Below are 26,701 nucleotides of genomic sequence, written 5' to 3'. Positions count from 1 at the left end.
AATACATCAGAGGTCATTAAAACTTTCTGCTCTTCAAAAGACATCATTAAGACATAAAAAGGCAAGACAAGGGTAGAAGAAAATATGTGACAAGAGGTTTGTATCCAGGGTATATAAGTAATTCTTAAAACCCAATAATAAGACAAATAGTCCAATTAAAAAATTAACAAAAAACTTGAATGGACACTGCACAAAAGAGCATATAGTTGACCAATAATTGTGTAAAAACTGGTTGCTATCATTAGTTACCAGGGAAATGAAATTTAAACCACAATGAGATAACACTACACACACATTATAATGGCTAAAGTTAAAAAAAGACTGACAATACCAAGTGTTGGTGAGGTTGTAGAATAACTGAAATTATCACACACTGCTCCTGGGAATGTCAAATGAGATTACTTTTTTTGAAAATAGCTCATCTGCCTCTCAAATTTAAATATGCATTTACCAAGCAATGTGGCAATTCAATTCCTAGATGATTACTCAACAGAAATGAAGGCAGATGCCTATATAAATATTATGCACAAACTTTATTTTTTAATTATTTTAAAGATTTCATTTATTTATTTATTAGAGAGAGAGAAAGAGCATGAGTGGGGGAATGGGCAGAGGGAGAGGGAGAAACAGACTCCCCACTGAGCAGGGAGCCTGACCCGGAGCTTGATCCCACGACCCTGGGACCACACCTGAGCAGAAGGCAGACGCTTAACCAACTGAGCCACCCAGGCTCCCCTATGCACAAACTTTAATAGCAGCTTTATTTGTAATAGCCTCCAACTAGAAACAATCCAAATATCCATCTACAAGTGAATGGATAGACAACTTACGATGTACTCATGAAATGGAATTATACTCAGTCATAAAAATGGAAAAAAAGGAAAAAATTACTGGTAAACACAATATATGGATGGATGGATTTCAAAAACTCACTCAGTATGTTTTCTATCAGAACCTGACATAAAAAGTGCATTACTTATGATTCCATTTATACAATATTCCTGAATAGGCAAAACTAACCTTTAGTAAGAGAAACTAGATTCTGTTTGGCTGAGACTGAGTGGAATTGATTGATTACAAAGGGGCATTGTGATGGAAATCTCCTATATCTTGATTAGGATGGTGATTACCTAATAATACATATTTTTCCAAACTCATCAAAATCTGCACTTAAAATGTGTGCATTTTATTGTATGTACATTATACCTCAGTTAAGTATTACCAAATAAATGAATGATATTTGCCAACTAAGGTAGGGTTGAGAATAAGGAGGTATTTTATAATATGAAGGTGCTTGTTCTTTTTAATGTTATCATGGATATAATTTTCCTAATCCATATCATGTTAATATATTTAAGGTAATTTTAAAAATTGATTGTTCTTCAAAAATTCTTTGTTCCTTTTTCCTTCACTAACCTCTAAATTACTCTCCTTTAGATGGAGACACTAAACTGATTATCTTCACAGATTTCCCCTTCCCATGATAACCACTATCATCGTTTTTCAATTATGTCCCTTAGTTTAAGAGATAGCAGCTGTTACATTAAGAATATAGAACAACCTAATATGTTGGTTACAAAGGTCATACATACAAGTTAAATGAAGAGGTATGAATCAGGTTTTGAGGTTCTTGTGGGGTTACCATTTTATAAGCAAGACTGTGACTGCTGGGTAGAGTGAAGGGAGGACAGAGATAACCTAACAAGGTTAGCCTGTCGGATTCCAAAACTATTTCTCACAGTTTCCTGATGTTATTTCGGGCAGGCATTAGATCCAGTTTGCAGAGGATAAGAAACAGTCTGAAATCACAAATAGTTTCCCCTGAGAGAAAAGAGTTCTCATAATATTTCAATGACAACCAGAGAAGAATAAAACAGAGAAACCCAAATGTAGAAATGACACATATGTGTATGAATGTTATATATTTAGTATTTCTATCACTAAGAAAATAATAGGCTCTTAAGAAAGGATCTGTTTAGTATTTAGTACAGTTGGATTTTTCGTGAGATATTGGGTGGTAATAAAACCAATCTTTGAAAGAATCAAAGGGCTTTTTAGTTCAGTGGAATCAAAGCCAACTCCCAAACTTCCAAGTGTCTGTTTAAGCACCTTGCCTCTGTTTGTCACCCTGAAGGGATGATTAATGGATGAGAACAGTGCAAAACTTGTTGCAAAGGCATGCCAAAAACCAGACTCAAAGTGGTTAGGAGAGAGATTCCACAGATGATGGCTCACAACCTTATCCATCGTCTTTTCTCAAGAGAGATTTTGTGACAGAGCCTTAAATCGAAAAAGTCAATAGAGGTTTTCTTTTTATAAATTCTTTTCAGGTTTTAGACCAGAGGATAAAACCAAAGTCTTACAATTTTACATTACTTAAGTAAGCATAACTTAAAAAATCCCCTTCTTTCATCATTCTAATGAACTTTGTCTATTTCAGAAGAACTCTAATATGACAGTTATGATTAGAAGCCTCAGGATCTGACTGCAGGCAGATACCCGCCTTGCGGTCAGATCCAGACCAGTGCTTCTTAGCAATATGATAAGAACAGTTATTTGTGCTCTAATCTTTTTCCTGTGCTAGGAGTCATATTCACAGATCTTTTAGTTATTCTTAGAGAGGCACGGTGATTCAGTTTCAATAACTAGTTTCCTTTATTCACATCTAAATCCACTTTATTAATTCAAGTTATATGTTTTGGAGAAAGTAAGTGTTCCTAGAAGATAAACAGCGTACCTTCCGGGCTCCTCTCCAACTCACTTGAACACCTCTTGCTCCCTGCCTAAATGATATTCAGCACATTCATATTCAGCAATGGACCACCCACATGTGCAGCAACAGCACTTGCCAAGAAGTTAATGTGGTCTATAAGTACACCATTGAACATTCAGCTGTCTCAGCCTGAGAGCCACTGGGTCAGTTCATCCATCTGTGCCCCCTCCGTGCGCACGCCCCAGCCAATGGTCCTTTAAGCGAACACAAGGCTTTAAGATATTTGGCACTGTAAAGTTTTTAGGGAATGTATAACTTTAGGAAAAAATGAGCACATTTATTTGCAGCTTACTGTATATTCATTATTCCAGAGCTAAATATTTCACAAAATACAGATAACTCTCATTCTAGAGATTTTGTCAGTCCTTATCTTTATGAGGTCCTGAGTTGATAATATTCTCAGATTGCAATATAGCATGACAAATCTGGTTGAGTACCAGGGGTAAATTGTGGTTTCAGTTTCTGTACTCAGTGGATGGAGGAGGAAAGCAGGGATACTTCTTAGATTAGTGGAAGTGACATCAGGAAACCCACCAGCCTGTACAATATTTGTGTGTGAATTAGGGGACAAGTCCTCTTTCGTGAACAGATGTGACTCCTATGTCACCACAGAAGCAGTTGCAGGAGGAATAGAGCCTGAATATTAGCCCCACTGACCCCGTCAGCCAGACACACTTGGTTGTGAGCGACCATTTCCAGGGATGTTGGATGTTAGGACAAAAAAGGGGCTTTGGATCGCATGAATTCAGAATGTAGCTCTGTTACTGGATGGTTGCTTACTACAGGGCAAGCTGTTTAAGATCTCTATCTTTTGTAAGAAGAAAATGATAAGATTCTCATCCTGCAGGGGATTGTGCATTTTAAAAAACAAAACAAAACATAATGTGTGCAAGTTGATTCACATAGTGACTGACAAACAGTGAAACCTAGCAACAGAAGTGCCTTGAAAACTCTTACTTTTGTCTAGGAGAGATCAAGCATTAATTTTTCCTTACTCCAAGAAAGAACGGTTTTATTCCCTAAACTAAGCTTTCTTCTAACACTTTAGAAGCCACGATTGGAATATTTTCTGTGACCAGGTAGAAGAACACTAGAAGCAGGTTTACAAAATTATGAATAGGAAGACCCCAGTGGGGTCTTCATGAGAAGTCATTTATCCAGATGTATTTGTGGTATATGAAGAGAATAAAAAAATCCCTCGGTGTCTGAAATTACAAGACTGAACAAAAATAAATTGAATCTCTACAATTACATCATCAGTGGGATTTTTTCCCTTTTAGACACACTCCATTGCAAATTTTGTACATTGGTATTTGTTTCACACACGGTTTCAGTTACATAATTCCGATTTGCATAAAATTTCCTCACACTGTACACCACCTTAAGGGAACTGACTGTTTCTTTGATGGAAGCTGGAATAAGAAAGGAAGGACAGGAAGGCCTGAAGTGATTGGCTTTTGGGTTACATGTGAGAAGTCTTTTAGGGGTTTCCAGAAAAAGCAAGCGAAAAGTCTGGAAGCTTATAAAAATATGGGTATAGTATATAAACAGAGATTTTTGGTTATTCCATATATTGGCTCATAAATACTCTCCTTGCATATTGAAGGGGAATGTAGATAGTATTTCTGTTTCCTTTCTGGACCATATGAGAATTAGCAGTTGGCTTCCTAAATAAATGGTTGCTAGATATTTCACTGATTTGATTCTCCAGCAGTATTTCTTAGGTGTAGGATGTATAGGATGAACCAGGGAAATAAAATTGGTCAGCAAACAAGGTACACTTGTTGGTCAGCAAACAAGGTACAAAATAGGAAGTTTGTGTTTATCCCAGGGACTGGACACCATACACACTGAATCATTTTCTATTTCTAAATCTGCTTTTGTGTTGTGAAATTTAATGATATCTATGTAATTTCTCCTGCAGTCTCAATTTTGTCTCTGTTCCCTATGCCACCATACATACATACCTATTCTAGAGTTAGCTCATTGATAGGCATCATTGTAATATATGAAAGAAGTGGTATAAGTCTTGAAGGGATATCCTAGAGACCTTCACCTACCAACAAAAGAGAAGCACAGAATCACCCTGCATCCATCATTGTGGCAGGGCCAAATGTAGCGCTCCAGATAGCTACCTTGACCTTGTGCTTCTCTCACCCACTGACAATTGACATGTACTATGTATACATGAAAATTTTTAAATATAAAACAAAGCAAAATAGCTTTATATTCTCTCTGCCTTGGGAGTATTTCCTGCAATGTTTCTAAAGAGAGAGATTTCTAATAATTTCATTTTATCCTACCATTCTTGAAATAATATACATTGAGGAAGGTAGCAATCAGATGCTGTGTTTGAACACCAGCTTTCTTTGTATATTTAGGTGAATGGTGTAACCCCTCTTCCTTCTCACAAAATGTTCATTCAGATCTTTTTAAGGGATGATCTTGCAAACCAGGCAAGGAAAATAGTCTGCATTAGTTAAGTAATTATGATGTTCATATTAACTCTCAAGATTTGCAGCTCAAGCCAAGTAATATCCTTTTGCATATTTGCCCTTCTCAAACTCTGTGAAGACTAAAATAAGTTAATATTTGTGAAAGTACTTTGTAAACTGCAAATTCCTATATAAATTTGAGATACAGTTTTTGTCCCTTAAGATTTTTCTTTCTCCAAGAGTCCTTGGTTGTAGTGGTAAATTATAGTAGAATAACTTTTAAACATCAGCCCCAGATGTATAATTTTCATATGTGTCTCAAATACTGGACAGGGTGGTGGGCAAGCTCTATGGTATACAAAGGGAGTAATTAAAGTACAGAGCCTTTTCTCCTTTCTGTTCATACACGTCTCTCCTCTACCAACAATCAGCCATCTTTATTTTGGGAGGACCTCTCCACATTATTTTTCTTTAGAACATGTGGTTTGTTTTGTTTTGTTTTGTTTTGTTTTTATTTATTTGAGAGAGAGAGAGAGAGAGGGAGAGAGCACGAGCTGGGGGAGGGGCAGAGGGAGAGAGAGAAGCAGGCTCCCCGCTGAGCAGGGAACCCCACGCGGGACTTGATCCCAGCACCCGGGGATCACAACCTGAGCCAAAGGCAGACTCTTAACCAGCTGAGCCACCCAGGTGCCTGAACATGTGGTTTTTATACACATAACAATTACTTAGATATTTCCTTGTAAAATATCAGTGGATTTGTAAGTTTCATTTCTAAACTTTCTCTAAACCCTTAGCAATTTCTTTCCTATTTACATGCCAAATGTGAAAGGTAATAGTTTCATCAAATCCGAGTCATCTTTTAAAATTTTTGGACCAGATCCTAATCTAAACCTGCTTGGAAAAAAAGAAATCATATTATTCATATTTTGCATCATTTCTGACAAAGTACACTCAGAGTTTTAGAGTTAAAGGTGTTATTCATTTAAGTTGAAATGTTATCTGGTAAATACATATATTTATTTTATATTACCCAAGACAATATATATATTTGGTGTGCAAGCCAATAACTACTTTGTATAAATATTTTGTTTTCTAGGTCAGAGGTGATTCAATTGTGTTGAAATATTGCTTCATTAAAGTCTAAAGAAAATAAATGGGCATTCATTTAAATTTGTCCAGTTGAGTTTTAAAATTACGTCAATTTCCTGTGCTTCTACCATTACAATGAAACCAAGTATGGAACTCTTCCTAGAGAGTTTTTTCCTTTCCTTTCTTTCTTGTGGGAGGGGATACAGTAAGAAATTAATATTTATTTAAATCTATTTCCCCAGTGTTATGATAAGTATTTTATACAGACTATATCAAAAAATATAAATAGAATAAATTGCATATGCAGATCTACTTGAATCTCCAGAGATAGCTTTCTAACCCAGCTAACTTCATAAAATAATTGCTGTTTTTAAAAACCAAAAAACCTAATTGAAAGAGTCCTTGGCAGTAACTAAATGGATCTATTATTAGTAATATTTGTTGATTACACCATGTTTATTAATTTTTTATTGTATTAATAAAGAATTTTGACTTTGTATGGCAGATCCCTGCTCAAATGAAATTATGAACTCCTCCGAGTAGTGTCTTAAATTGGGGGAGGATTTTTACAATGGAAAACATATCCCATTACCTACTGATGTGGATATGTGTGGCTTGAGCATTTAGTGGTTTGGTAAAACTTATCCTTTTTTTTGCAAGAAGTAATTATTCAACCATATTACTTCTGAAAACCCTACCTGGTTGCCTATTACAGTATGAGTGATTTCTTTCCTAACAACCAATCACAGGATTCTTGGTAAATTGTCATCTTTGTGTCTGATCATCATTTTCATTTAGCTAATAGGCCTGGAAGCCATTTTCTTGGACCATCATTTTAATGGCCTCTGCCTTCCTAGAGATTAAGAAGAAGGCTAAATTATTAATACTTGAAGATGATTTTAGAATAATTTATAAAATTGGGTCTTTTGTTCATTCCACATTTCAGATATTGAAGTAAAAATATTTAGACAATTTGAACTCATTATAGTTAAATAATTTTCCAAGTAGGTATTTCTATAAACAAACTTCCTCTAGATATGTAATCATTTAAAAACTATCTGTAAAGAAAAATTGAATTATATGGTAGGATGTTATATTCAAATGAACTTACATTATTTTAGCAAACTATTAAAAAACTAAGTTAAGGGATGCCTAGGTGGCTCAATCAGTTAAGTGTCTGCCTTCAGCTCAGGTCATGATCCCAGGGCCTGGAATCGAGTTCCGCATCGGGCTCCTTGCTCAGCAGGGAGCCTGCTTCTCCCTCTGCCTGCCACTCCCCCTGCTTGTGCTCTCTCTCTTTCTCTCTCTCTCTTTCTCTCTGACAAATAAATAAATAGAATCTTAAAAAAAAAAAAACTAAGTTAAAAGTTTGCACATAAGTCGAAGTATTTTCTTTCACTGCCTTTTTTTAATTAAGAAAAGAACATCGGAATCTACATAATTTTAATTACTTAATTACTATTGTACTTTATGCTAACACATTTTAATAAAGGATATGAATTGTATGACGTTATTTATTGAGCATATCATGAGAATCCTACTATCTGGTGGGGGATGGGCAAAATAAGCGATAGGGAGTGTCAGATGCAGGCTTCCAGTTATGGAATGAATAAGTCACAAGGACACAAGGAACAGCATAGGGAATACAGTCAACAGTATTGTAATAGGGTTGTATGGTGACGGATGGTTGCTGCACTTTGGTGAGAATAGCATAATGTATACACTCGTGTGATTGCTACATTGTACACTTGAAACTAATGTAACATTGTGTGTCAACTGCACTTCAATAAAAGACTACTCATTAATTAAAGTCTAAAAAATATTACTGAAAAAAATAATGTCATTACAATGACTGATCATTTGAAAATGTATTGATTATGTCTAAATAGGAAGACAAAGTATGGATAAACATTTCTCTGTCTCAAGTATAAAGGCATTTCACTTAAATGATTTGGTTGGGTTATAAATTGTTACATGTCTTGCCATTTTTTTTTTTTACAAACTCTAAACAAATCATTAACTGAGAGATGTTGTCATTGATTTCACAGCTGTATAATTTAGTTGTTACGTTTTTGTTTCCCCCCGCACACATATTGACAAGTTATCACTGTTGAAAAAACTCTTCACATTCAGTTATTGCTGCTGTAACATTCACTTTAATTCTAAGATAAATTGTTCTTTATCAGATACAATAGTTTCTTTTGTCAATATTACTTAGATATTTTCCATTTTTGCATTCCTTCTTTATATTCATTTACCACCTTTCTAGTCAAATGAGAATAGGCAGAATCCGTCAATTCAGTAGTAATTCCTTTATTAGTTCCTTTTAATGAGATACGGCCTAATATTAAATTTTAAATATAGGAAACACAGGTGAGTGTACTGATTCTTTTTAAAAATGTTTCCTTTGACTTCACAGAATTAAACCTTTTTGGTCCTCTGAATACTTCTTATGCCTCCACTTTCAGGATACTAGCCTTTACATAGTTTCAAATCAAGACACTAAGCTTTCAGAAGAATAGGATACCAAGAGGTAATATAATTCTTCACTCATCCAGGATGAGATGCATACAGTCATTCTCCATCTCAGTTAGAAACTCTAGTGTCCATTTGAGTGTCTGAAGATTGAAAATTTAGGAGTTTACCCACAGTATCCACTCAGGACAAGTGCTAATTGGATGCTTATCTGCAATGATTTTTGAATTAATCAGCCTTTCTTTGTTTCCCAAATCATGCTTTTTGTTGTTGTTGTTTTGTTTTGTTTTAACAGTATTTTCTTACTGGTTTCCTGCCCAGGGCTTCTCACTCATCCAGTCCACTCTCTTCTTTCCCACCAGTTAGAGTTAAAAACTATAAAATGGATTTATATCATATTCCTGATTAAAAACTTAGAAAAATCCTCATTTCCATAGAAGCATTTCTTTTCTTTTTTAAAGATTTATTTATTTGAGAGAGGGGGGAGGGGCAGAGGGAGAGAAAGAGAAAATCTCCAGCAGACTCCCTGCTGAATGCAGAGCCGGGCTTGATCCCAAAACCCTGAGATCATGACCTGAGTCAAAAATCATGAGGGATGCTTAACTGACTGAGTCACCCAAGCACCCCATCTTTTCTTTTCTTTTTAATATGACTCAAGATTCATTAATTTGAAGAGAAAATATTTATGGTTCCAATGATTGCATGTTCTTTCTTCTGTCCTATGAAGGAGTGACAGAGCTGCATAGATTTTTGCTGTATATTACGTCTCATAGATCATAATGAGTAATCTACTGCCTTAGCTGGCCTATGAGTCTGACTGAACACAATGTGACTTGACTATGTTTGTTAGCTTCTACTAAAAATGCATACAGGTGCAGAGCTGTGATTCTTTTGATTTTTAAAAGTCTTTTTTTTTTTTTTAAATCAGTGCTTCATCAGTGTTTTAAGGTTCCCATGGATCTCTGTGGCTACTCTTCTTGTGATAATAAATACACATTTGAAAAGTTTTAAATTGTTTTATTATTTTTGATACTTTGCTAGTGTGTTTTTATTTAATTCCTTGATTATTAACATTTTGATTATTAATTTAGTTCTCATTCAATTTGTTGATTTCCCTGAGTTCACTCTGGGAAGTGAAAATCTGTAGATAACACTATAAAATATTTTCTCCTATTTAAGTGAGTACTGGTTAAGATAATTGGAGAATAATTGAACTATATGGTAAGTAGCAAACATTTTATCATAGCAAGACACGTCATAAGTTAGCACTGACCTATTCTTCCTGTCTTATTCAAGCACATGAGCGTGTTAGCAGTTATGTAACAGCTGCTGAGACCATCCCTGTTCTTCGAAAGTGCAGAGTTTGGTAGGAAAGATGGGCACTGCATGCTACAGTTATACCAGGTCCTGTGGGAGTTCTAAAATATTATCTATAATATATTCATTTTTCTCCACCAAAGGCCATGCTTTATTTCTTCTCTTCTTTATCCCTCCATAAGCCATCCTTGTCTGTCTGAGCAATTTCTTCTTTAAGATCTATAAAGATGTCACATACGTCCCCTGTGAAGCCTACCTTTGATCCCAGTAGAGAGTATTAATTATTCTTTCAAAGAAGGTACTATAGTATTTATCATTCTCTATTGTATTTCTTCAATGGCCTTGGGCATACTTATTTATAAATTCTATTTTATGTTTCTGTCAGCTATAGGCTAATCCAGCTATTCATTGGCTTTCTTAGTCACTCATAGTTGAATATTTACTTGTGTGTTAGTCATGTTGTATTCTGAATTCAGACTCTTTGATGTTTAATTAAGAGAAATTCTCTGTAGTCTAAATTGAGAGCATGTCTTTCAAAAATAACTTGATATTGGATTTACTCAAGTGCTCCAGTGGTGTTATTGGCCAAGGATGATTTTTGTTAATGTAAATATTTTTGTCATCTTCTTAGGCTGGTAAGGGGAAATTTTTTTTTCTAGTAGACTCTATGTCTGAGATAGCTATTTTTACTGATGTTGATCATATGTGGTGGCCTCATTTCCACCTTCTCATCTTGCACTGGCCCATTAACCTCATCTCCTATGGACCTAAAATTGTACTCCTAAGGGTACAATGACCAACAACACTCCTTTCTTCCCTATACTCTTATTCAGTGTTGGGTTTTCAGTTCTGTGCTTTTTGACCCTCAAGGAATAATTCCTTCTTGCTTGCAATCTTAGAGAAGCATCTAAGAAAAATTTGTTACACTTTAACATTCTTAGACTAGGAAAGTGACATGTCATAGCTTCTTACTATATCTTGAACTTTTAGCTTATGCATAAAATCATATTTTAAAATCTCAATTTAATCACTTTTCAAAAGTTATTTGCAAAATAGAGTAAATATATTTTTATATAAATTCTATTTAAAATTTTGGACAATTAAATAATTTTTCTATGTATATTTTTAAAATATTTTAAAATCCAAGATCCATATACATAATGTGTCTAAAAATTATCTGCTAGTTTAGATAATGAATGTAGTTCTGGGTCATTTAGTCTAAAAAGATTTAAACTGGGACAATGTTGCATAAAAATGAAACTAGAATATAAAAGAGAAAAAATTTTCTTGGCATGCTTGCTGGAAGGAGAAAAAAGTGCCCAGAGGATAAAAAAGAAAAAAATATATTATGAATTCTTTCTGTGTTCAACCAGCAGATGTCATGTTTGGTTGTCAAAGCCTAAGATTATTGTAAGGGTGTTTCCTTAGTATTATGGTGTGCTTCTTACACAATGGTTGTATAAATATTAAATATGATTGGTTCTGAAATCACAGAAAAATCTGTGTATGTGTGGGGTTTTTTGGGTTTTTTTGACTTTTAAAAATTATTTCTTAAATAAAATTAGAAAGCACTTTTCTTTGGTAGTTAATCCAAGAGAGATTTAGTAAAAAATATGTTCTGAGATATAAGCAATAATATCTATATTTAACTGTAACTGGTCAAGATTATTATTTTAAGATTTTATTTATTTATTTATTTATTTGAGAGAGAGCATGCTCGAGCAAGCAGGGGGAGGAGCATAGGGAGAGGGAGAAGCAGACTTCATGCTGAGAGTGGAACCCAATGCCAGGCTTCATCTCATGACCCTAAAATCATGACCTGAGCCAAAATCAAGAGTTAGACACTTAACTGACTGAGCCACCTAGGGCCTCAAAATTATTTTATCAGTAATTATTTATTACTAATCAGTATTACTTACACACCATCTAAAAACTTTTTACCTTTAACTCTAAGGTGTTGCAATTCAATTAAAATAAAATAAATTCTTCAACTAAAATAAAAATGAGTCAAAGTTAAAATTTGTAATTGGGCCTGTTTTATTTGATTATTTATTAATATCAATTCTTGTATATCATCACCTTTTCTATTTTGTTCCTAAATTTCTTTATCTATCATGTGAGATTTGGAACAGATCTCTAAATTATTTTCTATACTGATATTCCATAAAAGATTATTACATATTATGTTACTCACAGTAATACAGATATATCCAATTCAGATAAAATATTTTAAGAATATACTGGAAAAAAACATACTGGAAAGCCTTCATAATAGTCTGCAATTAAATGTAAAGATGATGGAATTTAACACTGAAATTTGATCTATTTGGAATACTTAAATAAGGGTTAGATGACCTTGAAAAGAATCTTGATAAGCAAATTCATATTATTCACAGAGTCATGAGGATTTTTTAACTTCAAGGTTAAACTGCTTCAATAACCTTAAAAGTATTTATTTAGATAAACAATCACTTCTAGAATTACGGAAATTTGCATTTATGACAGGCAGCCAGTTACTCTCCTGGCAGTCAACAAAAAAAATAGGATTAGACTACAGGTAATAGAAATATAAAATGGAATTTATAAATTAGTATGCTTAGTACAATTAAAGTAGTACAATAAACAGTAGGCATATGTTTCATAGCACCCTATAGATTTGAGACTCAGCAGTGCTTTAATGGCCACCTCATGGAAAGTCACCCATCTCAGCCCTGCTAAATGACCGGTAGGTATTTGCCAAAAAGCCTCTAGTGAAGAGAAAATCACAGTCTCCTGAGGTAGGTCATTGAATGAATAGTCAGAAAGGACTGGTAGAACATTTCAACACCAAAATGTTTCCTTTTAATATCCACCCACTGGTAGTCCTCTTTTTCATAGATCGTTTAAAATTTGTCTGATTTTCTTTTTGTGATAGAATTTCAAGTCTTAGAAAACTGCATCTGCCTATTTTTGAGAGACTTTTTTGTTCTTTTGAATGCTAAACAAGCCGCAGGTTGTGACTCTGCTCTCTCTACTCATTCCATTTGAATGCATCACTCATTTTATGAACAAAGTGATGCTTAGAACTAAATTGAATACCTCTCTATATCCCCCTTGGTTAAAAAACAAAAGCACTATTCCCTTAATTCAATGTAGACACTAGTCTCTAGTGAAAACACATCCCAGGTTTACGTTACTCACATAAGCTGCTCATTACTTCATTTATGGGTTTTGGATGCTTTTTTTTTTTTTTTTTAAGATTTTATTTATTTATTTTGACAGAGAGAGACAGCGTGCGAGTGCATGCACGCATACAAGTGGGGAGAGGGGCAAAGGCAGAGGGAGAGAGAGAATCCCAAGCAGACTCCCAGCTGAAGGTGGAGTCGATGCAGGACTCAATCTCAGGACCTGACATCATGACCTGAGCTGAAATCGAGTCAGAGGCTTAACCGACTGAGTCACCTAGGTGCCCCTGGATGCTTATTTTTAATCAAAACCCCCAGCTCTTTATCTAGGCTACTACTAAATGCACATTCTCAATAACATTTGGTCTCAAATACAAGTTGTCAGTAACATTTTGGGTATTGATTTCTTTATTCAGAATATTATTTTCCTCTTACCTAGATTTTGCTCTTAAGTGTTATGAACATGAATTTGTGCTATCACTTAGTAATAGGAAAAATACCATAAAAAGATAAAAGAAGCAATAAAGTGAATGTGATGGCTCTTTTCTAGAGATCTTCTTCTATGCGGGAGATCTCCTTTTAATCCATTTTCAATTTAACTGAATGAATATCCGTAGACCATTTATTTTAATGCATACAATGTTGATATGGGAGAATTTTTCGAATGTTACTAAAATTCAGATATTAAATTCCATGTATTTAATTTCACTAATAAACCTTACCAAAAATCAAATTCAAATTCAATTCATCTGATATTATTTTGTTCCTGGTGAACTTCTCTGGGATAATAGAGACTATCACTTCTATCCTTAGTGGGCAAAATCCATGCTTTAACTGTCTGTTAGAAATTTTTATGAGCCAGCTCTTCTGCAATCATTAGATGATAGATGACTAATGAAGAAATAGGAAAAGCCAGGTAAGAGATGTTCCTGCAAACAGAAACCCATGAGGAAAAACCCAGGAGGACATTTAATATTTAACCTAATTTTATAAAAGAAAAAACAGAAAAGATGTTGAATGAGGGATGATAAATGTACAACTATTAACTCATCATTCAGTAAGAATTGCAAAGCTATTTGAAAAATCTAAGAAATGTTAGCAATTTCTATGAGGACAGAGGCTGTACTTCATTCATTATATCCCCACTGCCTAGCATACTACATGGCATTTAATAGGCTCTCCTTAGATATTGTTGATTTAATAAATAAATACATTATAGGTAAAAAAAATGGAAGGTGTAAAAATACCTATATTTCAGAATATCAGGAAGTTGGATCTATAATTCCAAATGGTCTGTGCACTTTCAATTTGGTAACTGAAAAAAAAAAAAAAAACACCAGATGGTTTGTATATGTTGTATACACTACATGTTCTTCACATATCCTTGAAATCTAAACAAAGACTTCTTTGTTATTGGCCCAAGTTCTCATGTCATCGTTAAGTTTTTGTTTGGGTAATTTCAAATGTATTGGCCAAATACAATATAAATACAAATTTTCATTTTCGTTGATTTTGGTTTTTTGACAGAGTTGATCATTCACTTGCTGATACACTACTTTTGACTTCTAGGATGCCACAATTTTTATTTTCCTCCCATTCACTGGTTTGTTTCATCTCAGGCTTTGTTGGGGTTGTTATCTGCTCTCATCTCTCTTAACCCTGGATTGCCCCAGTGGTCAAGCTTTAGCATTTTTTTTTTTTTTTAAGATTTTATTTATTTGGGCGCCTGGATGGCTCAGTTGGTTAAGCAACTGCCTTCGGCTCAGGTCATGATCCTGGAATCCCAGGATCGAGTCCTGCATTGGGCTCCCTGCTCATCGGGGAGTCTGCTTCTCCCTCTGACCCTCCCCCTTCTAATGCTCTCTCTCTCATTCTCTCCCTCTCAAATAAGAGAGAGAGAGCAAGAGCAGGAGGAGGGTCAGAGGGAGAGGGAGAAGCAGACTCCCCACTGGGCAGGGAGCCCACCTCAGGGCTTGATCCCAGGACCCTGAGATCATGACCTGAGCCGAAGGCAGACGCTTAACTGACTGAGCCACCCAGGTGCCACAGGCCTTACTCTTCTCTATCTACTCACAGTCCCTTGGTGATCTCTTCAGTCTCATGGCTTTAAACTTAAAATCTATCTATATGCTTATGGTTAACAAGATTATAGCTTTAATTCTGGCCTCTCTGGAATTCTAGGCTAGTATATCCCAGTTGATGTCTCCGTTTAGATCATTCAGACTGTTAAAAAATAACTTTCTGAAGTTCTCCCCCAAAATTTGACCCTCCCCTAGTTTTTCATCTCAGTTGATGGAAAGTCCATTCTTTCAGTTCCTTAGACCAAAACACTTGTAGTCGAGCTTGATTCTTCTCTTCCTCTCACACTGTTCATCTAATCAACCAGGAAATCTTCTTACATCTATTCTCAAAATTCTCCAGAAAATTGATTAGATTTTAATAATGACTTTTCAAATAGAAGAGTTACTCATGGGACACATGGTAGAATGTGGTAAAAGGGCCAAAAAAGAATAAGCATGTTTGACTGTCATATGTCATCATTCAAATTTAAGCACTCTTTCTATTTTTAGGAAAAGCCTATGCTCCAGAATTCTATTACGATACCTACAATCCTGTGTGGCAGAACAGACATCGTGTTTATTCTTACAGTCTACAGTGGACACAAATGAATCCTGATGCAGTAGATCGGATTGTTGCATACCGGTTGGGTATTAGGCAGGTGAGAAATTTAATTGGTGCCTTTTTTTTTATTTTTGTGGTTCCTGTGAAGACCTTGTTATTATGATATGTTGCTATAAATTTTTAATCATTTTGCATAAATTCCAGATTATATTTTCCCATGTGAAAGATAATTGTGCTCTACATAGAATTGTTCCGAACTATTCACAAATGTTTGGAATTAACTTTTGCGTTTTCTACTGGGACAGGAGACCTTTTAAAGTGCTATCCTTTGAGTCTTCTGAAATCTTTCACCAAAAGATGTGCCATAGAAATTACATTGTATTCTTGTTATGAAAGAAACTTATTTAAGATGTGCTCACACTTACCTGTGCTACATAATTCTTTGTCTTGTTTCCTAAGGAGCTAGAAGTCTTACTTATTTTTAATCGAAGGGTTTCAAAGTATAGAGAGAGGATGTTTTAAGAGTGAATTTAATATATCTGAAGAATAGAAATATTTTAGTAAATGAGCAGAAACAATCAACAATGTTTTCCTAAGGTAGCTGAAGATTATGGGTTTTGTGAAAATAGATCTTTTCAAATGAACCATCGTTAAGCCCTGCTATCCTTTGTTGGTGCAAATGATATTTTTGAAATTTAAATGTAGGTCTTTACATTGTTTCCTAATACATAGTATATTATCTGGGGTGACTGTTTCTACATAACAAAACATTTTCGAAGAGTTATTTGATTCCCTCAAAACTTCGTATTATCCACAGATTTGTAAAGTGTGTTTTCCACTTCCTTAGTGAAATCACAGAATAGCATTTTGAGTTTCCACAGTAAAAAGGACAAAATTTGCTTGGAGAAAGATTGATCAACCATCAGTAATCCACTCTGTTGTATTATCATAAAACTAGTCTTTTTCTACCATGTTCAAGAAGTTATAATAAAAGGCTATGTAAGATACATCATTCAAATTAAGATACATTGTTGGTCCAATATTCTTGTCCTTGCCTAATAAGCAAAAAAACAAAACAAAACAAAACAAAAAAACAAAACAAAACTCCTTTCTAGTGAATACATCCTGGTATTTGATAATCACTACTTTCTTATCTAAGTATCCACAGGTTGCTGATACAGCAGACAGCAGTGGGTCATTGAGAAACTTTCTTTTTATCCCTCTTTTACTTCAGTTCCTAAGGAAATCTGAGTAAATCCTAAATCCATATCAAAATTGTTTGTTCTATTTGTTCTAATTTGATGATCATTTTCTCTGATAGAGAAAATATAAACAAGAAAGATTAGCAGTTCTTTCTCCCTCAGCTGGTGGACTTATCTTTTTTTTTTTTTTTTTTTAACTGAACACAGCTAACATTTTTAGATCTTTCATATTTGGAGCTTCTTAGAGCATTCTTGACTTTAGACACATCAACTCATTTTCTAAGTCCTTACCACTTGATTTAGTCATTCACATTCATCTTGTATTATCTATATTTTGAAATACCTAAGAACTGAATACCAAATTGTTATTTATAAAATTAAATTATTTTCATCATGTGTCTTTTCCTTTTTTCTGGTTATAGCTTTATTTGCAATGATAGAGTCAGGATTTCATCTTTGGTTTCTCACTTTCTTCTTCTGGTATATTTTCTTAGAGTATCTGGGTAATGGCCCATTGCTCCCTGTAAACTGAAGAGCTGCCTGTTTTTTGGTCTGCAGAATTTTCCCACCTCTGCTCATCGTTCCCTTTTTTTGCTCTCACGTTCCTCAAAACTTTCATTCCCAATGTCTCCACCTTCTCTCTAAGGCAAATTTAGCAGAAAAGTAGTTACCAGTAGAGTCTTCCCCCCAAATACATTTTTAGTAGAATTAGACTTCCTCCTAAGAGGGATCCAGCTAATTGAAGCCCTTCCTTGTCATCCACATCTTGTACTCATTACTAATACTTTCTGTGTTATGTTTCGCTACGATCACTACACTATTTTCCAATGGCAGTTTCTTCTTTCTAGATTTTTCCTCTCCTACATTAGCATCTCCTATAAATTCCTATCTTTATGTTTCTGGATCATAAAACTAGTATATAACTCCCTGATATGCAATGACACACATTTCCCAGTCGCTGTGTTGTTCCTTGTGAACAAATTAGATAATTTCCCCCTACTTTGCTACTTTAGAATAAATTATATATGTGTGCCTATGTGTGTATAATTTTCCCTATGTTTTTCTAAAAGCATGAATTCCAGACATACTTGGCTTCCAATTCTCGCCAGTCTAGCCTCATAATTTTTTTAGCTAGATACCCTTGAGCTGGTTTCTGAACATACCCAAGCCTAGGTTCCTACCCTGTAAATTGAAGATAATGATACCTCTTGGCCAATTGCATGTGGGGTGGAATATATTCCACACTTGCCCCACAGGCCAGCTTCCCCCGTTCAGGGCACTCCTTACATGAACATCTGTGGCAATTCTTACACTCATTCACCAGAGTTGTGTGAGGACTTAAAAAAAAAAAAAAAAAAAAGTGCATTTTGAGACCTTAACACATCTACTGTTCTTTAGTTTTATTCGGTATAGCCATATATCCTAGGCCTAAGTATTATTCCAAGCCATGATTTTCACAGAATAATTTCCGGACATTTTTGTCCCTGTGTTTTATTTTCATTTCAAACCTGTTGTCCTCCGTAATATCCATTTTACGGATTCACATTTTTCTGTTCCACCTTGAGTCTTAGTTTAAAGCCTTCTTGATCAGATCAATAAGGTTTGCTGCTAATACCATTCTTTCCAAGTTTGTGAGATTCATGCCATCCACTAGAAGAAAACATACTTCTGGTTGTTATAAGCCATGGTCAGGAAAACAATTCCTGTCTCTCACACAATTTTTGAAGCTAACTCATTCCTTGCCAAGCATTCCTTCTGGGTTTCTTTATTCTTAGGATTTTCTTTTATATTTAGAAATAAGTGTTATTTTTTCCTAGGGTGCTTTTTTATAATGTTCTATTTTAATTGGTAATTTTACTCAGATACTGTGTCTTGCCGTGGGAGAGAAGATTTGCTATATACTTTGGGGAGATCTCAATAAAGAATAATGGCCTCGTGCGGTTCTGCCAATGTAAATAGGAAGGCGGCGTTTGTAGAACAGAAAGAGTGTGTATATCCACTTGTCTTTGCACCACTACCATGTTCTTTACACTTAAACCTTACACGAAAAATCTTTACATGCAAAATAGCCTCAAAGACAACATTTCTTTTGAAAAATCTCCTTATACACCAAAGCTTAGGATGATAGGGCAAAAGCATCCTAGATACAATGAAAGTGATAGAGTTCTTTTAAGAGTATTCCCCCTGCTGGGGCACCTGGGTGGCTCAGTCGTTAAACGTCTGCCTTCGGCTCAGGTCATGATCCCAGGGTCCTGGGATCGAGCCCCGCATCGGGCTCCCCGCTCAGCGGGAAGCCTGCTTCTCCCTCTCTCACTCCCCCTGCTTGTGCTCACTCTCTTGCTGTCTCTCTGTCAAATAAATAAATAAAATCTTAAAAAAAAAAAAAAAAAAAGAGTATTCCCCCTGCTTAGTAATAGGAAACAAAAGTGTTAGTGTAAAATAAAGTTATTTCTTCTATATTATCTTAGAAAATTTAGATTTCTTCTTTCTCAGGCATGTACGTTTAGATATCAAATTTTTAAAGATACAATCAGATACCAGCATTTAAAAAAATCACTCTTGAATTCTGATCTGATGATCACTGTAATGAGGATTTTATATTACATACAAATGGCTTTTTTCATCTCCCAAGCTATCTCAGAATCTTGAATCAAGAGCTTTTGAATATAATCACTGTAACTCGGATGATATTTAAATAAACAGTGTTAGGAATGTACCCTCAGCAATAAGTTTAAAAAATGGATGTTCTTCCCTAATAATTAATATTTATGCCTTTGATTATGAGACCAACTTTTCTTCAAGGGATTATTAATAATTTATGTCACATATTTCCTATTTTTAAAGACTTATTACTTTAGCCTATATTTTTATCTTGAGCCTATATATCTAAATAATTTCTTCTATCCACAAAATATGTAGGTTATCTAGTGCAGCGCACCTCTCCCTTTTATATTGAACATGGATTTAATTAGGCAGTACATTTCTGTATTAGATGAAGTCTGAAAAACGAATTTGATTTTTTAAAATTAATGGCAAATTCAGTTCTAGAAAGCCCTATTTCGTTTTTAAGCCAGAAACTGTTAGAAACCTTGTTATCTATTCTTAAATTAAGGTGATAAAATCACTGCTGTGTTATTAAACCCCCAGCTGGATGGAGTTGGTAGACCGAACCCAGCATTTCTCCAGCTTTCTGGTAAAGTTGGTTGATTACTTCAATTCAGCTATTTGGTCTATATTTAAATATGATGAGGAAAGTTCTCTTCATATTTGAGTATTGGCTTATATACTGTTCTTAGAAGTTGTTGTAGTATATTTAAAAAAAAGGACCGACATTCTGGAGGCACTGTTTTAAAAGACTTAAAAAGAGAACAAATATATCATGTGAAATCAAAAATATTAATGTGTGGGAAAAAAGCTTTCTCAAAATCTTAATGTCCTTAATTTATAATTTTTAGGCTCAGCTAAGCAATTGTTTAATCTCCTTAGACAGCTACTAGCCTCCAATTATTTGCTTCATTTGTTGCTTAACAGGAAAGAGAAAAGGTTATTTGAATGTGTGTTTTCCTTGGTATCTAAGGAATTAAGAAACAAGCAAAACTGTTTCTGACTCATCTGAATATACCATAAACAACATAAACATTATTTGGCTACATTTGAAACATACACAACTATAGTTTCTAATAATAAAGAATTTGAGTTTTATATAGTTTCTTTTTTATACTCTGCCATAGAGATGCACAATGAATGTGGCTTTTTGACTGCCCCCTTTAGAAAGTAGGAAGTTTTATTGAATAAAATAAAATTGCCAATGTTCCTGTCCTTTTGAGTTATGACATATTAAAATGCTGGAATTATCATATTCATTTGATCACACAGTCAGTCAATAAAACTTTAAGTAAATTAATCCTACAGTAATTACCAGGAGTTCAAGAAGGAAGCATTGCCCTTAGAGTCTTGTTAAAGCAAGTGCTGTCATAAGAATATGTACAAAATGCCACAAAAACAAGTATAGGAGTGGTTAGTACTGCAGGGTAGTGGGGTTAAGAGACGTGATCACCAAGGTAGAGACTGGTTTGTTAGTTTTTATAGGTTTATACTCAATTTTTTTCATGAATAGTAATCATTAATAATGACTAATCAGAAATCACTAATTGCAAATATACTTTTTGTTATCAATTTTGGTTTGGTCTTCGTACATATGACTATAGTGACTCAGCCATAGTTTATTTTTCCTTCCATTTAAAACATTTTTTGTTATTTTATTAAGTAATTTGTTATTTTTTTTAGTAAAGGTTTCATGTTATAGTAGATGATAATAATTAAAAATTTAGAAATGTATTACATACACAAATGACCATATGTGTGACATTGTGGTTATTAATATTGTTAAGTACTAATTTAATGTGTTTGTAGAAGCAGAAAATTTTAAGGAACAGGCAGTATGATTGGTTAGTCCTGGGGGATGACTTTTTATGCTTTAGCAACTTGTATAAGGAAAGTACTGGCAGTCTGCAGATGCTGAAGTAAGTGAGATTAGAGTAATGTACATGATTGAATGAAGCCGGTTGGATAGATTTCGTTGAGAGAGATGTTTGGAGGAACCATTTGACATAGGGCATTTAATGCCAGCCCAGGGAAATCTGTGGAGAATTGATGGATAATCTGGATTTATTGTATAGTCTTAAATCATGAATAAAATGACATCTTTTGTAGATTAATCTGATCATATCATATATAGCATATTAAATGATATTACAGTAGAGGCAGAGAAAAAATTAGGCACTTTTGAAGGAAGGTTGAGTAAGATTTAGATTAGAGTCATGAAGGGGGAAAGAAAGAAAAATTGAATTAAGAAAATGTTGAAATGGGCAGAACTTAAATATTGATTTAATTTTTGAGAAATGATTTTTGAAAGTACAGTGACCTTTGTTCTCTACCATTTACTTCAATCTCTTTAGTGAATGTTCTGGAAATCATCAAATATATAGATGAAGAAGAGAACAGGCAAGAGAGAGAAAGGTAGAGAAGCCATTTTGTTAATGGTCTCTTTCGCTGTGGAAAAGAAATAAGCCATAAGCCAGTTCATAAAAAGTGGTTATCTCCATCTTCCAAATCAAAGACACCGCACATATACTCTTCATTCATTCCCATAAATACTAACTTCACAATGTATTTACTAGGAGGAATAAATACAATAAATTTGAGAGACCCTGATGAGCCATGGGCCTTTGATGTTGAAAGGCTTTGTGAAATAGGAGTACTCTTTCTTGGAGAATTCCAACTACTTTCTGAAGACTTTTCTGAGTCTGTGGCCCTTTGTACAGATTTCATTTTGTGTAGTAATACTGCTCAGGAAAATTAATATTTTCCTTTTTCTTGACCCTGAATGTAGTGGAAAATGAGCAACCTCAAAGAGACTTTTGGAGTGAAAGAGTGTTAAATTATTGACAAAAGTAAGATATTGAATCAAAGTTTGCAAGAATGCTCAGATTTTTAAATTGGACTTGTTAAATTTGAATGATAGTGAACATAAACCAAATAAAGGGAGCCTGGTTAGGAATTTGAGTGAATACTTCCCTTCGAATATGTAAGCTCACAGGTCAGAAGCATTAGACACAAGAACTGAAGGTAGCAAAAATGTCGAGACATAAATTTACTGCATGAACACAGGAAGGATAGAAGTTCCAGTGAAAAAGAAATAACTATGAGGCAGAAAAATCTGCTGTGTCATGGAAACTAAGGGAAGAATATGTGAATGTGTGTGTGGTGGGAGGGGTGGTATTTGTACTTTCAAACACATTTTAAAAGTTTAAAAAGGCCGGAAGTTAAAAAATACTGACAAACCAGTGTTGCTTTTTTAAGGTAATTAAGTTAAGAGGGTGATGAAAAAAAATGTAGATAGGTTTAATATTATTCCAAGGTCAACTGATTACAAGTCAAATTAAATTGCCCAGAGCCTATCCAGGCTGTCCATTTGAATCAGTATTTTATTAATAAGAGAAGACCGATTGATATATTTCTTTGGATAAAAGAACACTTCTTAAATGTCTAAATTGTATCTCTTACAGTCTGTAAATACATGGTTATTATGGATTCCAAGAATTTGCTCCAAATCAAAGAAACTATCCAATAGACATATATATGTATAGTATATATGTAATATAGTATGTGCTATTATATATATTATATAAATTCAGAGTCTTAAATGACTAGGATTATAAAGTTCAGTGGAAAGCATGCATTCATTCAACTACTTTTTTTTTTTAAGATTGATTTATTTATTTTAGAGCAAGAACACGGGGAGGGGAGGGGCAGAGGGAGAGAGAATTTCAAGCAGTAGAGCCTGATATGGGGCTCTATTTCATGACCCTGAGATCATGACCAAAGTTGAAATCAAGAGTCAGATGCTTAACTGACTGAGCCACTGAGGCACCCCTTCACCTACTTTTAAGGGAAAAAAATACCAAAACTTGAAATGGAGAATGGAGTTTGGATTAAGAGTCTTTTTTAATTAAGCTTTTTATTTTAATTATAGTGTAGTTAATATACAGTGTTATGTTAGTTTCTGGCGTACAATGTAGTGATTCAACACTTCCATACAACACCCAGTACTCATCACAAGTGCACTCCTTAATCCCCATTCACCAATTTTACCCCTCTGGTAACCATTAGTTTATTCTCTATAATTAAGAGTCTGTTTCTTATTTCTCTCTCTCTCTCTCTCTTTTTTTCCTTTGCTCATTTGTGTTGTTTCTTAAATTCCACATATGAGTGAAATCATGTGGGTATTTGTCTTTCTCTGACTGACTTACTTCACTTAGCATTATACTGTCTAGCTCCATCCATGTCATTGCAAAGGCAAGATTTCATTCTTTGTTATGGCTGAGTAATATTCCATTGTGCATATCTATATCTATATCTATCTATATATACATATACCACCTCTTCTTTATCCATTCATCTATCGATAGACACTTGGGCTTCATTTTCTTTTTTTCATGCTTCAACACTATGCAAGGTGTTTGTTTGAATTCAGATTTATATATGGATTTATACTCTATATTTGTACTTTCTGTACTATGTCTGTTAATAAACTGAACACACTGTTTTCTTTGTGTTATAGCAGTTATTTTCAAATTTGAGTGTGCATCAGAATCACCTATAGTGCTTGGGAAAACAGTTGCTGGGCCTCACCTCCACAGTTTCTGATTTAGTGGATCTGGGGTATGGCCCACATATTTGTATTTTTAACAACTTCCTGTGTGATCTTGATAAAGCTGTTTCAGGGCTGTACTTTGAGAACCACTGTTTTATATTGTCATTCTATATTGAAGAGACTAAGATCAGATTCCATTTTCATCTTTTGACATTTTCTTATTAACATTCCTATATGATCTCAATATAAAAAGAATGGATAAATGCTCTTTCAGGCACAGTGCTTGGCATATGCTCTTCAACACCATTTGCAGAATGAATTTGAAATTTACATTTTATAATGGGTACAGTGAGTTCCAACCAGGGATGTATCCTCTTCTTATGCTTGGATTGATGCATTTCTAAGACCAGTGATTATTAAAATATTGTTCTCAGTCCACAGTTGATCTTGTAGTTTTACCTGGTATACAGAGAACTCAGATGCAAATGTTTATTTCTTCTGCGCAAGATATACACACATTTCTTAGGCTTATATTTGTGTATATTTCCAAGGATTTTTTACAAGAAACCTATCCAATGAGGTATTAAAAGTTACTTAATTATGGTATATGTAAACTAAAATTTACATTTGGTAGTTTCCTAGTGACTAACTCAGTGCTTCACCAAGGATTATGACCACTTTGAAACACTATTACAATTCCTAAGTGATCATTCCCTCAAATTTCAAGAATGAATGATTGTCAGAGTTGTCTTGAATTGATAACCATTTTCTATTACTTCTTTTCATTTTTAATTATAAATTACCACCATTTTCAGTTTATTTTAGTTTTAGGTTGTCTGAAAATGTGGAGTCATACATATTTTTATACTATTTTCATAACAAAAACCTGATTACTTTTCAACAGTTAAAATATTTTAACTAAAGTGGCTGGAACAATATTTACCTTTGAATAATAAATGCTGAACATGACAGATTTCAAAAAAATTACATAATATCTACTGCTCTACCATTGCTTGATAATAGATTGCCTGGTTTTCCAAGTTTCTGTCCTCGGTTTCAAAAAGTTCAAACAAGAAATGCAAAATATCATAACGTGTTTAGGTTGCTTTAGGGGACTCCAAATTCTGGAAACCATTTTTGAAGAGATAGAGAATGATGTTGAGTAAGAATCTGCAGACAATAGTTTGAGTAGCATGATCATTTCCTACTCTCACCAGCTGTTCTTAAAGTATGTATACCATACAGCCTGATACTATTCTAGGTGCCCTATATATACTGCCATATTTAATTCTTTAATCGACCACAATGAGGTAGATATAACTGTTATTCTATGTTAAGGATGAAGAAAGGATGGGGTTAAGTAACTCACCCAAGATCTCAGAGTTAAATCAAAGGCGAAACTGGGATTTGAACCCAAGCTGTCTGGCTTGGAGCCTGACAAGTGTAATTCAGCTGAATATTACCTGAGCCTTGTGTCTTTTTCTTTCTTTTTCTTCTGTTTCTTCTTTCCTCTCCCTTCTCCTTCTTCTTCATTTTTTAATGGTAGACTTTCACCTTGTTTTCTAACTTCTCTTGTAATAATTTCTTATTGAAATTTAATACCTCTTTTTTATTAACTTTAGTTGTTATTCATATTTTAATTTAAATTATATACTTCTGTATTTATATTTCTATGCCTACATAATTGAATATTATATTTTTATTCCTTTAATCTTTTCCATATTTGAGGATACATCTGCTTTTCCACTTACAGTGTCTATATTTTATACAAACCTTTCTGACTTTGGAAATCTCTTCCTCGATTTGTTATTTTATAATTTATTCAATTATGGCATGATATGAATACCTGCTTTTGCTTTTTTAATGATAAATGAGGAAGAAATAAAACAATTGGTTTCAGAATAAATAAAATATAAATTAGAAAAATATGCCAATGTAATACTAAATACCAAAAATTCCTGTGAAATTAGTATCCCTCGTTTAGGTGCAGAAATAATCTTACACATGTTAAGCTATATACCCATGTTCTGCAGAGAGAGAGGTCCTTGGGGAACTGGAATATTAGCCTTGTTTGTCTAATTCTGAAAACTCTTTTCTTAACTTCTATACTTCTCTGCTGTGAAACTCTGTGTGCATCTATGAATCATTAGAATGGAAAGTGATGGGATTTGGTTGGAAAGGAGATTGGATAGGCAGCCCAGAGCTCTATCATGAAAAGCTATCAATGTCTGCTCACCTCTTACTGCTCCTTCTACACACAAATACAATATTTATAAATTTATAAATTAAAATACCAATACAAGAATAGCATGTTTGCTATGCCTTAAATAATGAGACTAGACAAAATAGGGTTAGGCTTTATTGCAAATGAATGCTTAAATCTACAGTCTATATCTCATGTCAATTTATAGTCACTCATAAGGAAGAAGCATTCTTTCATGTAATCAACAAAGTGTGTACTTAAACTG

At 34.1% G+C, this 26,701-nt stretch overlaps 1 protein-coding gene across 3 annotated transcripts in view; it reads left to right on the top strand.

Moving 5' to 3' along the window:
• The window catches only part of MDGA2 (MAM domain containing glycosylphosphatidylinositol anchor 2), a 797,037-nt gene that overhangs the window by 690,117 nt on the left and 80,219 nt on the right, over positions 1 to 26,701 (top strand). For all 3 annotated transcript variants that reach the window (XM_078053641.1, XM_078053640.1, XM_078053642.1), the window contains one exon: positions 15,824 to 15,972. In XM_078053641.1, coding sequence (XP_077909767.1) covers positions 15,824 to 15,972 — 149 coding nt within the window. The remainder of the gene's footprint in view (positions 1 to 15,823; positions 15,973 to 26,701) is intronic.

Source organism: Halichoerus grypus, chromosome 8 (assembly GCF_964656455.1).
Source record: "Halichoerus grypus chromosome 8, mHalGry1.hap1.1, whole genome shotgun sequence".
In the NCBI taxonomy this organism is placed as follows: domain Eukaryota; kingdom Metazoa; phylum Chordata; class Mammalia; order Carnivora; family Phocidae; genus Halichoerus; species Halichoerus grypus.
This window is presented reverse-complemented; position numbering and strand designations above follow the sequence as displayed.